Here is a 12,469-nt window from a genome sequence, read left to right on the forward strand (position 1 = left end):
AAAAAGAGAAGGCAAAAATAAATACTATTAAGAATAAAAAAATGAAGGGGCATCTACTGATCATGTAAAGGCTTACAGAAATAGGAAGAGACACTGTGAACAACTTTACACCAAAGAACTTTACAATGTATATGAAATGGAGAAATATTTTTTAAAAATTTACTAAAAACTTGGTGAAATGGATCCAAGAAGAAATAGAAAAGTTGAAACTACTGTGTAACCACAGAATAATCAAAAGTGATTATTAAAAATCTTCCCACAAAGAATACAACTGATCTAAATACTTAAATTCTCAATTTACATATACTGTCTAAGAACAGAAAAAGAGATAATATTTCTAAACGAACATCATGATGCCCAAACCAGACAGCAGTTTGAAAAAAAAATGTAAATAGTGATCTACTTCATTTATGAACTTAGATTGAAATATGCTACCCATTTTTTAACAAATTGAATCCAGCAATCCATGAAAAAAATGTAATGTACCATCACAATCATGTTGGGTTTTTCTTGGAATACAAGGCTACTATAATATTAGAGATTTGATTAATACAATCAAGTACATAAAAACTTCAAAATCTATGATTTTTGTATCTGTCGATATGCAGCTTATGACACAATTCAACATCCATTTGTTAAAAAAGTTAGCAAACTAGCCACCGAAGGAAACATCTCCAAAGTTAATGTACATCTGGACATCTATAAAAATCTACAACAAACATCACAAAAAAACCCATAAAATGTTGAAAGTTTCCTTTGAAGTTTAGGAAAATAGTGAAGATGGCATGTTGGGACAAACATAAAAAAAAGTGAATTTGTGATGTATTCAAAGTAGAGAGAGGAAGAACAAAACTGTCAATCTAGATTTCCGAACTCAGCTAAAATTTTATTCAAGACTGAAGGTTAAATAAAGATTCTTCAAGGAAACAAAAACTGAGTGTTTACTACCAACAGATTTTCCCCAAAGGCACTTTTAAATGTTATACTTCAAGAGGAATATGATCTCATAGGGAAGGGCTGAAAAGCACTTGTGATCAAAGAACCTGACAAAAATGATAATAAATCTAAATAAGTATTTACTACATAAAACAATAATAACTGGACTTCAGTCAGTATTATAAACCTTTTTAATGGGAAGAAATACTAAAAATCTATCACATTTACATCTCAAAAACTTTATCCCTTAGTGGAAATAATTTGACCACTGACAGCTAAGTAAATCTGATCTCTTCTATTTCACTCCCTTCACTCCATATGCTTCATGACTGCTAGCGGTAGAAGCAGAGTAACAGATGTCAAGAAAAATACAGTCTATGGATAGCCAACAAATGTAGCAGCAAGCTTCAAAGGACCCCTCATAAGAACACATCTTGGTGTGTTAAAGAAAATCAAGGAGTGAGAAGAAATTTAGAGAATGAAGAACAGTTAATACGTACTTAATGAATCCCAGGTGGTGGTGAAGGTGAAAGAAGGGGGAAGCAGATGATGAGATTGTTAGAGAGCATCACCAACTCAATGGACATGAATTTGAGCAAATTCTGGTAAATAGTAAAGGACAGAGGAGCCTGGCGTGCTGCAGTTCATGGAGCTGCAAAGAGTCAGTCCATGGGGACGCAAAGAGTTGGACACAACTGAACAAGCATGCAAAGAAAAGAATAAAAAGTGAGAAGGAATTGTTTGAAATATTTGAAAGAAAAATGATCCAGACTTTCCTTGTAAGAATGAGACATATAAGATAAAAATATTCCCCTTCTGGAATGGTGGGGTAAGTTCCCAGAGACCAATCCTCCTGTAGCTAACAAACATTAACTGGAATGATGGCAAAAAACAATTTTCTGGTAGTTTCAGCATGTAGAACAAAGGCAGATCAACTGTTTAGGGGAGCTTAAAGAATCAGCACAAGTTGAGTTCATCGTCTTTGTGGCTTTGATCTGACAGTGGATTGTGGTCATGGCATGACACAATGGTTAAAGTAACACATGCCATCTTCTTAGACTCATGAAGACAGAGACAGATGCGGTCAAAGCTGTCAAAACTTGGTGTGTTAGTTGCTCAGTCGTGTTCGACTCTGTGTGACCCCAGTGGACTGTAGCCCACCAGGGTTCTCTGCCCATGGTGGGCTGCCATTCCCTTCTCCAGGAGATCTTCCCAACTGGAGGATCAAACCTGGGTCTCCTGTATTGCAGGCAGATTCTTTACCATCTTTGCCATCTTCTTTAGCCACCAGGGAAGCCCCCAAAAAGAAGAGAGTCAGAGAAGCTTAGGTCTTTCTGTGGCACCTGTACCATGCATGCAAGGGACACATTTGAAATAAGGAAAAAGGGAGCTGATGTAACATATGAAGTGCTATCCACAGCAGATAAGATAGTTTCCAGTTTGATTCTAACAAACTTAATTGTTTGTGAAAACAAAATTCAAAACACTCTTTGGAGGAATATAACTGAATGCAGAGTATTTGCTGTGACAGGGGTCAGTGAACTCTTTCTGTAAAGTGCCATACAGCATGTACTTCAGGCCTGTGGGCCATGGGATCTCAGCTGCAACTGTTTATCACTCACTGTAGTTTGAAGGCAGCCAAAGAGAATGTGTGAACAAAGAAGGTGACTGTATTCCAGTAAAACTTCATTTACAAAAACAGGCCACCAGTGCCTATCCCAGAGTTTGCAAAAAAAACTAATGCATTGACATATAATATGCTAAAGTATTAATAATGTAGAATGAAAACATGTATATACAAATAAACATGTATATACAAATACATGAATGAAACATGTATATATAAATAAACATTCATAAATCTTCTGAATAGCTTGATTCATACCAGCTAACATACTGATGTCTACTAAGAGGTGAACCAATAAACAAAACAGTTTATGTTCCAGTGGAATACTATTCATCAAGAAAAAAGAACTGATTAGTCATACTCATAAACAGATATAAAGAATGTCTGACTTTCGAATGTATAAGAAAATTTCGTTGTAAATGTAAAGCAGTAGAGGAGACGATAACAAAAAACAGAGCATGAGTATAAAACACAACACAAAAAAGTTGACAAAAATTTTTATAAAACTAATTTAAATCAACATAGAAAGTGTTAAACTAGCTGATGAAAATGTCAAAAAATTATTACATTGGTTTAAATAGAAAAATACAAAATCTAGTAATTGCTTTTCTCTAGTAAACATATCCATCTAGCCATACTCATATCTGTGATTCTATTTTATCTGGAAAGGTTGAAGATTAAAATGTGATTAATATTAACTAGGATAATGGTTTTAATGACATAGGAAATAGATTTTAAGGCATAAACCATAATACATGCAAAAGAGAAAAACAGATCAACAGATAAAAGTCATAAATATGTATGTACCTGAAATATAACTAAATGATATGTAAGGAAATAACTGACAGAAACACAGAGAAAAATAAATAAATCAGTTGTTAGAGTTGGGTATTTGAACACATCTGTTAAACTTTTCAACACTAATAGATCAATCAAATCAAAATAAACAGATATTTTGAATAATAATATTAATATGCTTCATTTAAAATTTAGTCACAGATAATGAACTTTAAAAACCACACATTTCTTTAGCAGAAGGCCTAACTAGCTATTTCTCCAAAGTAGACATACAGGTGGTCAACAGGCACATGAAATGATACTTAATATCACTAATTACTAAGGAAATGCAAATCAAAATTACAATGAGATATCATCTCAGGCTGGTCAGAATGGCCATCATCAAAGGGTCTATAAACAAAAAATGGTGGTGACAGTGTGGAGAAAAAGGAACCCGCTTACAGTGCTGGAGAGAACGCAAAGTGGTATTGCCACTATGGAACACAGTTTGGAGGTTCCTTAAAAACTAAAAACAGTTACAATATGATCCAGCAATTCCACATATGGGCATATATCCAGAAGACTCCCAATTCAAAAAGATACATGCACCTCAATGTTCACTGCAACGCTATTTACAACAGTCAGGACATGGAAGCAACCTAAAGTCCGTTGACAGATGAACTGATCAAGAAGATGTGGTATGTGTGTATGTGTATTTATGTGTGTGTGTATATATATACACGCATATATATATGAATATTATTTAGCCATAAAAAGAATAAAACAATGCCATTTGTGGCATTGGTCCATCTGTAGATGGATCTACAGATTATGATATAAAGTGGAATATGTCAGACGAAGACAAATATCATATCACTTACACAGGGAATCTTAAAAAAATGAGACAAATGAACTTATTTACAAAACAGAAAGAAACTCACAGATGTAGAAAACAAACTTATTGTTACCAAAGGAAAAAGAAAGGGAGGGATACATTGGGAGTTCTGGTTTAATGGATATACGTTACTGTATATGAAATAGAGAATCAATAAGGATATACTGTACAGCACCGAAGGAATTATATTCAATATCTTGTAATAACCTATAATGGAAAATAATCTGAAAAAGAATATACACACACAAGAAAACAAAAATAGCACAACCTAGTGGGGAACGTTGGTGGGTTCAACCACTTCAAAACTGTAGGACACTGTGTATAAAAAGCTAATGACACACTGCGACAAAATGACACACTTAATAAGTAATAAGAAAGTCTCATCTAGAATACAGAATACAGAAAGAACTCCTGCAACTCAAGAAAAACAGAAAGCTTAAAAAAATGGGCAAAATGTAAATAGGTGATCTACGGAGAAAAAAAACTAAAAAATAAAAGCCCATGTCAATAAGAAGTGATAAAAAAAGTAGTGCTAAGCACTGCGATTCATGGGGTTGCAAAGAGTCGGACACGGCTGAGCGACTGAACTGAACTGAAGGGAAAAAACTAAAGAGCTAGATTATCCAGTCAAGTAATTTGCCATCAAACCCATGGATTCACATACTATATAGTACTAACACTCAAGAATAGGATGAAGCTTTGATTAGATGGCAAAAGAAGCAGATTTAATTCCTGGGAGTTTTAACCCACTTATGGGAGGAATAGTAAAAATCTTCAACTTTACCAATTTCAACAACAATTTATCAATGCTAAATTTATCAACAATACAATATTCATTTACCAACAATAAATTTATCAATAATACTGTATTCATTGCCCAAACAACTTCTTGTCATCAAGAGCTATTTCATGATAAAGTTTTTTAGTCCAAATTCTTATTGCCTCTGAAATTTCACAATGCCAAATCACAGAGACTCAGTCTTCTGGAATTCTTCATAAGGTACTTATTTCAATGCCAGGCTGTTCATTAGATCAAATGAGAGGTTTTTGAAGTCCTACATACTTTGATGTATCAAGTCAACATAAGAGAAATTTAAAACTGGTCTTTCTATGGTACTTTAAGTCACCATACGATTCAGTTATACTGGAAAGTTTTTAATACAATATATATGTAACTCACAGTGTGCCTAGTCCAGAACTCAAGGCTGAATCTTAAGTTTCCTGGAGGCCTTCATTGCTTATTTTTAATTTTTTAGCAAACTTTCTTCTTTCACAAATGATGTAACCCTCAAGCAGACACTTCTTATTGATTCTGAGGAAGCATCCATACCTCTGCATTCTTAGCCAGACAAATTAATTTTAGGTAGCTGTGAAGATAACTTATTGCAGTTGTAGCTGGCTCAGCCACTCAGGACCCAGGAACAAGGCTATCCAAGAATTAGGCATATTCACGCGAAAGAGTGAGCAATTATTGCTGAGGGTTGAGATGTTTCACAAGCATCTCTACAGCTATGCCTTAAAACATTTTGCAGATGTAAGCTGCTATTTCAAGGGTAAATTTATATCATTAATTAGATCAGCACATATATAATACTGGAGTCCCTAGTGCTTGTATAAGCTGTCAGGAAGAATAGAAGAGCAGCATCCAATTCAAATACTATGGGCCAACTGCCATTATCTCAGATTGTACCAGAAACACACATGTTGAAAAGTTGCTAAGAATTCTTACTCCTGCAACTCAACACGTATTTATAACTTATTGGAAATAAGATGGTCATAAGGATGCCTGATAACTCATGTGTAAGCTGTGAAACATTAGCTATATACTCTTATAAGTTGTTTTTTATGTAGCTATTGAATGAATATCTTAGAAGGTTACCTTTTCTCTGGACATATTATACAGCTAAGAATCAGTGAGTAATCGATTATTATTTTTATGAGTAAAATTTCAAAGTTATTATTCCATCATTCAGTTGATTCCTTTATTGCTTTAACAAATACTTATTGAACACTCTTTTAGGAGACAGAGGTACCGTGATAAAAAGGACTGATGACTCTTTTGAGGTTATGGAGCTTGCCTTCTAGGAGATTTGTTTTGGATAAAGTCTAGATTACAGCCTGGTAGATGTGGTGACTTCACATGTTTCCACCTGAACATGTAAGAGTGTGGCTTAACTCGCAGAACACTTCTATTTTCTACACTTATAACTACTTCACTTTATATTTTTAACTTCTACCTCCTGATACTCAGGTGCTCATGGATGTCAAGATAGCTTTAAGTAACACTGTCCCAAACTCAGTGGGAAAAACATAGCAATTGCATACTTCAGACTTCATTTTTCTCCCCTTGTCTTCAGCTTTTGGAACTTTTAAACATTTCCACTTTGAAAAATGTCTTCACTTAGCCTCCAAGATCTACTTTCTCTTGGTTCTATTCCTACCAATAGACTTCTTCAGAATTTTAGTTATAGCTTTCTCCTTATTTTCCTAACCTCCAAATAACGTAGTGATTCAGTTCTCAGACTTTGAGTTTTTCCTCTTCTAACTCATTTCATAGTGTGATAATTTAGTATCATGAATTCAGTATCATCTCCTTGTTGAGGACTTCTAGATAGATATCTATTCTGGACCTACTAACATCTCTACTTGGATGTCCAATGGACATCTTAAACTTAAAACATGAATCTAACTCCATTTCAGGGAATTTGCTATCTGTTTCTTCTTGTTATATTTTTCCCAAGATAAATGTATGGCTTGCTATCTGACTTCCTTCAGATTTCTGAACAAATGTCACTTTATTTAGGAAGCTTTCTCAGATTATCCTATATAAAATAGCACCATTCCCACTCTCCTATTCCTGGTTGTATTCCTTACCTTTCTCATCTGAATTTATGCTTCTCCAAAACATTATTACCAACTGGCATATCACATACATATTTACATATTGTCTGTCTCCCCAGCTAAACTTCAAGCTCCATGAAGGTGGAGGTTACTTCCTACTGTGTTATTAGTACATAGAACAGCAACAAAAAAGTAGTTGGAACTCAATGTGTACTTTATACTTATCAAGTCCATGATTAAATTTTTTTAAGAGAATTCTTCTATGGCCCTATCTACCTACCCACCTACCTGTCTACCTACCTACCTACCTAATGTTTTGCAAGCTCCACCAGTTTGGGATGGAAAAGGTGATTTTCAAGGGCGGTATCAGAATGGTGTTTTGGATTTTGGAACTAAAGTCCAGCCTCTTAGCCCTAAGAGACTTTAAGAGATAACACACTTCCTCTTCTTGTTCAATAAATTGTGGCTTAGAAAGAAAAACAGGTTTGACTAATGTTACACCACTAATAAGAGACAGAATGACTGTCAGAGCCCAGGGTTCAGGCCTTGGCAGTTAGTACTCTCCAACCTAAACCCTAATTAGGAGACGTTGCTTTTTCCTGGTTGCCCACAGCAGGTCAGTCCTTTCTGGCGTTATTTTTAAATTGTCCTTAATGAAGATTATACACAGATTGAACTAGAGAAAAATCTGGTTTTAATTCCTATAGTCCATGGGGTTGCAAAGAGTCGGATATGACTGAACGACTTTCACGAATAAAAATGTCATATCTCACTCTCTCTCTTTCTCTCTCTATATATAGAAACACACACACACACACACACACACATATAGACACAGACACAGACACAGATACACACACACACACACATAATTTCAAGGGAAAAAATGAGAACATTTCTGGATACTTAAAACCTAAAACATAATTCTGTTTGCAAAATGCCTAGTTTAAAAGAAAGCAACATCCTAGGATATTGAGAAACAGATTTAAGATCTCCTAACACACTGTTACACTTTGATCAGAGGTAGAAAAAAAATACATGCAGGTAGGTTAGTGAGAAGCAACTATATGAATAGAGCCTAGAAAAAGCTTTTTAAAAATCAATTAAAATATTTCTTGACCCTGATGGTGTAGTGCTCTAAGGAATAAAGAAAATTCAGTTTAAACATAGGATCTAATCTACGGATTTTACCCATACAAAAGACAACGTAAAAAAGTGTGAATTCCCTAAAAAGCAGTAGAACATAGTATACTCTGTTATATACATTGCATATACTCTGTTCTTTGGATTGCATCTAACAAACCTTCTTCATAAGCATAATCACTTAGTTGTGCTATTTTAACTTCTACAAGACTCAAAACTGTTAACCTATAGTGTAGAACTTAATAATAACTATGGCATATAATTGCTGTGTGAATTAATAAAGATCATAAATATAAATACTGCGTCATCCATTTTAAAGTTCAAAATACTGTGAATGATACTAGTAAAATTTAACCAACTGTAATATAGACTTAAAAATAATTTCTAAAATTTTTAGACATAGTATTTGTGAAAAATGATCTAAAATTTACCAAAATTATGTTTGTAATTGATCATTTGCTGAGTTCTTCTAAAACTTCAGGTACTTCATAAAATGGAAACATTTTTCATTGTTCAGCTCTATCAATTTTGTATAGCACATGAACTGAAACCATCTAACACAACAGTACAATAGCAATCATAGACAGCTTACTGTTTTCCAAAACATGCTAATTTCTGCATGCAGATGTGTCTACCTGCAAAATCAAACTTTTTGACCTCAAAACATTCATTTTACCATGATGATCCAAGAAAGAAGATTGTGACCCAATTTCTGATTGTTTAAAGTCCTTGGAGGTGAGAGTAGATGAGATCAGAGAGGTACTAGGACAGATAACAGATGGTCAACCTGGCTACTATCATAATTATCACACCCAATGCCAAGGTCCAAGCACCCATAGGTCCAAGCACATGTGAATCCTGTGTGTCCACTCATAATCACACACCTATAATATCAGTTCCTCTGGAGGTCTGTTGTTCCTGATGATTGTTACAGTCTACACATTCTTTCACACATCACATTTAACACAGCTCCAACTTCTTTATACATTCACCTATTTTAACCTTAAGTCAGATATTCACTGAGTGCCTACCATGTGTCAGCTACTGGACTGGACCCTGGAGAAACACTCTGCCCTCATGGAGCTTACACACTAAGGTAGAGAGTTAATAAAAGGAAAATAACAAGTAAATGAACAACAACTCTGATAAGAACAACAAAGCAGAGAGAGCATAAAATATGTCATAATGCCATATAATCTTTTCCTTATGATGGATTTTAATTATTCTGCCAGTAATTCAAGACAGCACTATCTTCAACAAAGCCAAACTCCTTTCAGGCAATCAAAGAAAGTTAGGTACAGTGAAATACAGCTATCAATTCACTTCAAGCATGATTATGAGTTTAAGCCTGAAATACAAAGAGTGGGCAAGCATGTGTACTGGAAAGGTAGGAAGAAATGGGCAGCAAAGGGATGAGCTGCAGGAAGAGAGACAAAAAGAAAAAAGGAAGGGTAAATAGAGCTAATTTCTTACATCAATTAAGAGAGTCATTTTGCTCAATCTTTCAGATTATCCTAGAATGGGAAAATTGGACTGAGTAATTAATTTGAATACTAATATACAGACATTGCTTAGTTTACCATCAGACATTTACCCTTTGCTTCTAGTTTAACTATCAGAAATGTACTCTCTAATTTCTATTCCTATAGAATATATTTATTCAGGATTAAATAATTAATAAAGCATTAAATAATCCATCCTCTGTAATTACAGGTTCATACATTGTTTTTATTACATTTTTACCCAGATATCTACCTGTAAGAGAGACATTTAAAATAAAAGCAATGAACTGTCATAAAGCAAAGGTTTCCCTGACTTAAGTGTCATTTTTGAAGCAGAAATTCTTGGATCATTCCTTCCTAACTTTGATTCAATACTGACACTAATTTCTACCACTTTCAAAAAGGCCAGGGGAAAAATGAAGAAACCTTTTCTAGAAAAATCGGTCTTTCTGATGCTGAGGTTCTTTGGAGCCACCAACTCTAAAGTCATCTCCCCCTCCTCCAATCAATACTTCTAAATAACGGATGAATACACACTTAACAAAAGTTGCACCTCGATACAACTCTTACCTGCATCTCTTGACAAAAGGAAGCCAGTGGCCCAAAGAGAATCTGACATTGCTCATCAGCAGTGTATGTCATCTCTGGCAACTTGGAAGGAACCATCACAGAATTGACACTGTGGGGATTTGTCTGCAGCAAGCAGTTACTGGCCTTTGACCTAGCAATATGCAGATACGTGTGACATTCTGAATTAACTGTAAATAGTTGTTATAATTAGTTAACGTAGCAATAGCAAACATTTTAATACTATTAAATATGTTCTTACTTTTATTTATAAGCTCTTCTATTGAATGCTCATGGAAATTGTCTCATATATGAGACCCATGTGTTTACAATTATTAAAATAGTCCTATCTATTAATAAAACAATGTTCAAGTTAATAGAACTTTTTGATTTTAAACGTCTTTCACTTGAATTAAGCTCATCTATACAACGCTGTGAGGAGGTTATTATTTTACACATTTGTAAGGTGACGAAGCTCAGTCTCAGAGAGTAACTGCTTAAAAGTAATGTATGAAGGTAAGAAATCAACTATATTCAAGGATTTAAAGAACCTAGGAAAATTATGCTCAAGTGACTATTAATAGTAGGAATATTTTTGGACTTGACACTGCACCACAACTTCCATTTATGGGGTAAAATTTAATTTTATCATAGTTCTGATTCATGAGAAGACAGCTAAGCCAAACCACACACTCACGGGGGCCTACAGAGGAGTTATTGCTTCAGTGACGAAGGGCATGCCCAGATGACATTGTACGTGTTTCTGGAAAGAGCTATAGTAATATAATAAATACATTTTAGTAGATTTTAATATTCATTTGACCAAAAATTAACTTGACAATTTAAATAGTATGGAAAAATAAATTTGAGTAGTGAATTTAGCTAGTTAAGTATTCCTATGTCTCTTACTTAGATTTTGAATACTTTAAGCATCTCTCACTTATTGACGGGAACTCTGCATATCACCTATTGGTACTGTTTCAGCTTTCCCTTCTATTACTGAAGAAATAAGTAAAGAACAAAGCTTTAAAGTGAAAATCAGAACAATAATACTCTTTTTCATTTTCTTCCCAACGAGGCAAAAGCTGAATGTTGAAAAGAGGAGAATCAAGAACTATAATAATGGTGAAAATTATGGATTAATGCAAAAAGACTCAGAGTTTAGAACTATGAAGTAGAAAGGTGGAGCTTTTGTTAAAGGGATTTTTGATAACAACAGATGTAGAGGGATGAGCATTGAGAATGTTTCCACTGAGAATTTCTGAAGAGGCAATTTAATATTATGCAACATTTTTTATCATTGCAATAATTTTCAACCTTACAAATCATCTTGCCTCATCTCTTGTTTTGAAAACGTGGAAACTAAGAAATGAGTTGGTTGAATAATATGTCCCAATTGACACCATGAGCCAGTGGAGAGCCAGGATTAGAACCAAGCACCTTGATTCCTAATCCATGCCCTTTCCACTCTGCCATGCCGCACACCAGGGTGGTAGAGGAAGCAGGCACACACAGATATTCATGACCCAACAACAGCAAGTGACCTCAGTACCTTAGAAATCTTTCCAAATCTTCCTTGCTACATCGGGACCATGAGACATCACCAAGATTTTGTCCTTTAATCCATTCACCAGACATGATATGAAGACCATCAGCACATGACGGGTGGTCATTGTCATGATTAATCCCCATGCTGATTTGGAATATAGTTAAAATTTGAAAATCATATTAGATAGATATTCTAACTTATTATACCTGCAATTAAATGACAGCTAAATCATTAAAACAATGAGAAAAATTAGTTAATTTTAATTTTTCATTGAAGTATAGCTGAATTACAATGTTGCGTTAATTACTGCTTTATGGCAAAATGACAGTTATACATATATATATGTATATATGTGTGTGTATATATATGTATACACACATACGCACACAGGATATTGAATATAATTCTCGTGCTATAGAGTAGGACCTTGGTGTTTATCCATTCTATATACACCAGTTTGCATCTGCTAGTCCCAAACTCCCGATTTATCCCTCTCTTAACCCCTGCTCCCTTGGCAACCGCCAGTCTATTCAGAGAGAAATTAGTTTTAAATGTGAAAATAAAATTAATTTCATATTGATTATTTTTAAAATTATGTTTACCTAGATTAAAGGTCAATGTTTTTATTTAGT

The 12,469-nt window shown here is 34.4% G+C and overlaps 1 protein-coding gene across 3 annotated transcripts in view; it reads right to left on the reverse strand.

Annotated features, from left to right (window-relative positions):
* Positions 1–12,469, reverse strand: part of ADAMTS19 (ADAM metallopeptidase with thrombospondin type 1 motif 19) — a 265,725-nt gene that overhangs the window by 98,595 nt on the left and 154,661 nt on the right. For all 3 annotated transcript variants that reach the window (XM_042250270.2, XM_012178168.5, XM_042250271.2), the window contains 2 exons: positions 11,841–11,981; positions 10,292–10,442 (listed from right to left, as the gene is read on the reverse strand). In XM_042250270.2, coding sequence (XP_042106204.1) covers positions 10,292–10,442; positions 11,841–11,981 — 292 coding nt within the window. The remainder of the gene's footprint in view (positions 1–10,291; positions 10,443–11,840; positions 11,982–12,469) is intronic.

Source organism: Ovis aries, chromosome 5 (genome assembly GCF_016772045.2).
Source record: "Ovis aries strain OAR_USU_Benz2616 breed Rambouillet chromosome 5, ARS-UI_Ramb_v3.0, whole genome shotgun sequence".
NCBI classification, from domain to species: domain Eukaryota; kingdom Metazoa; phylum Chordata; class Mammalia; order Artiodactyla; family Bovidae; genus Ovis; species Ovis aries.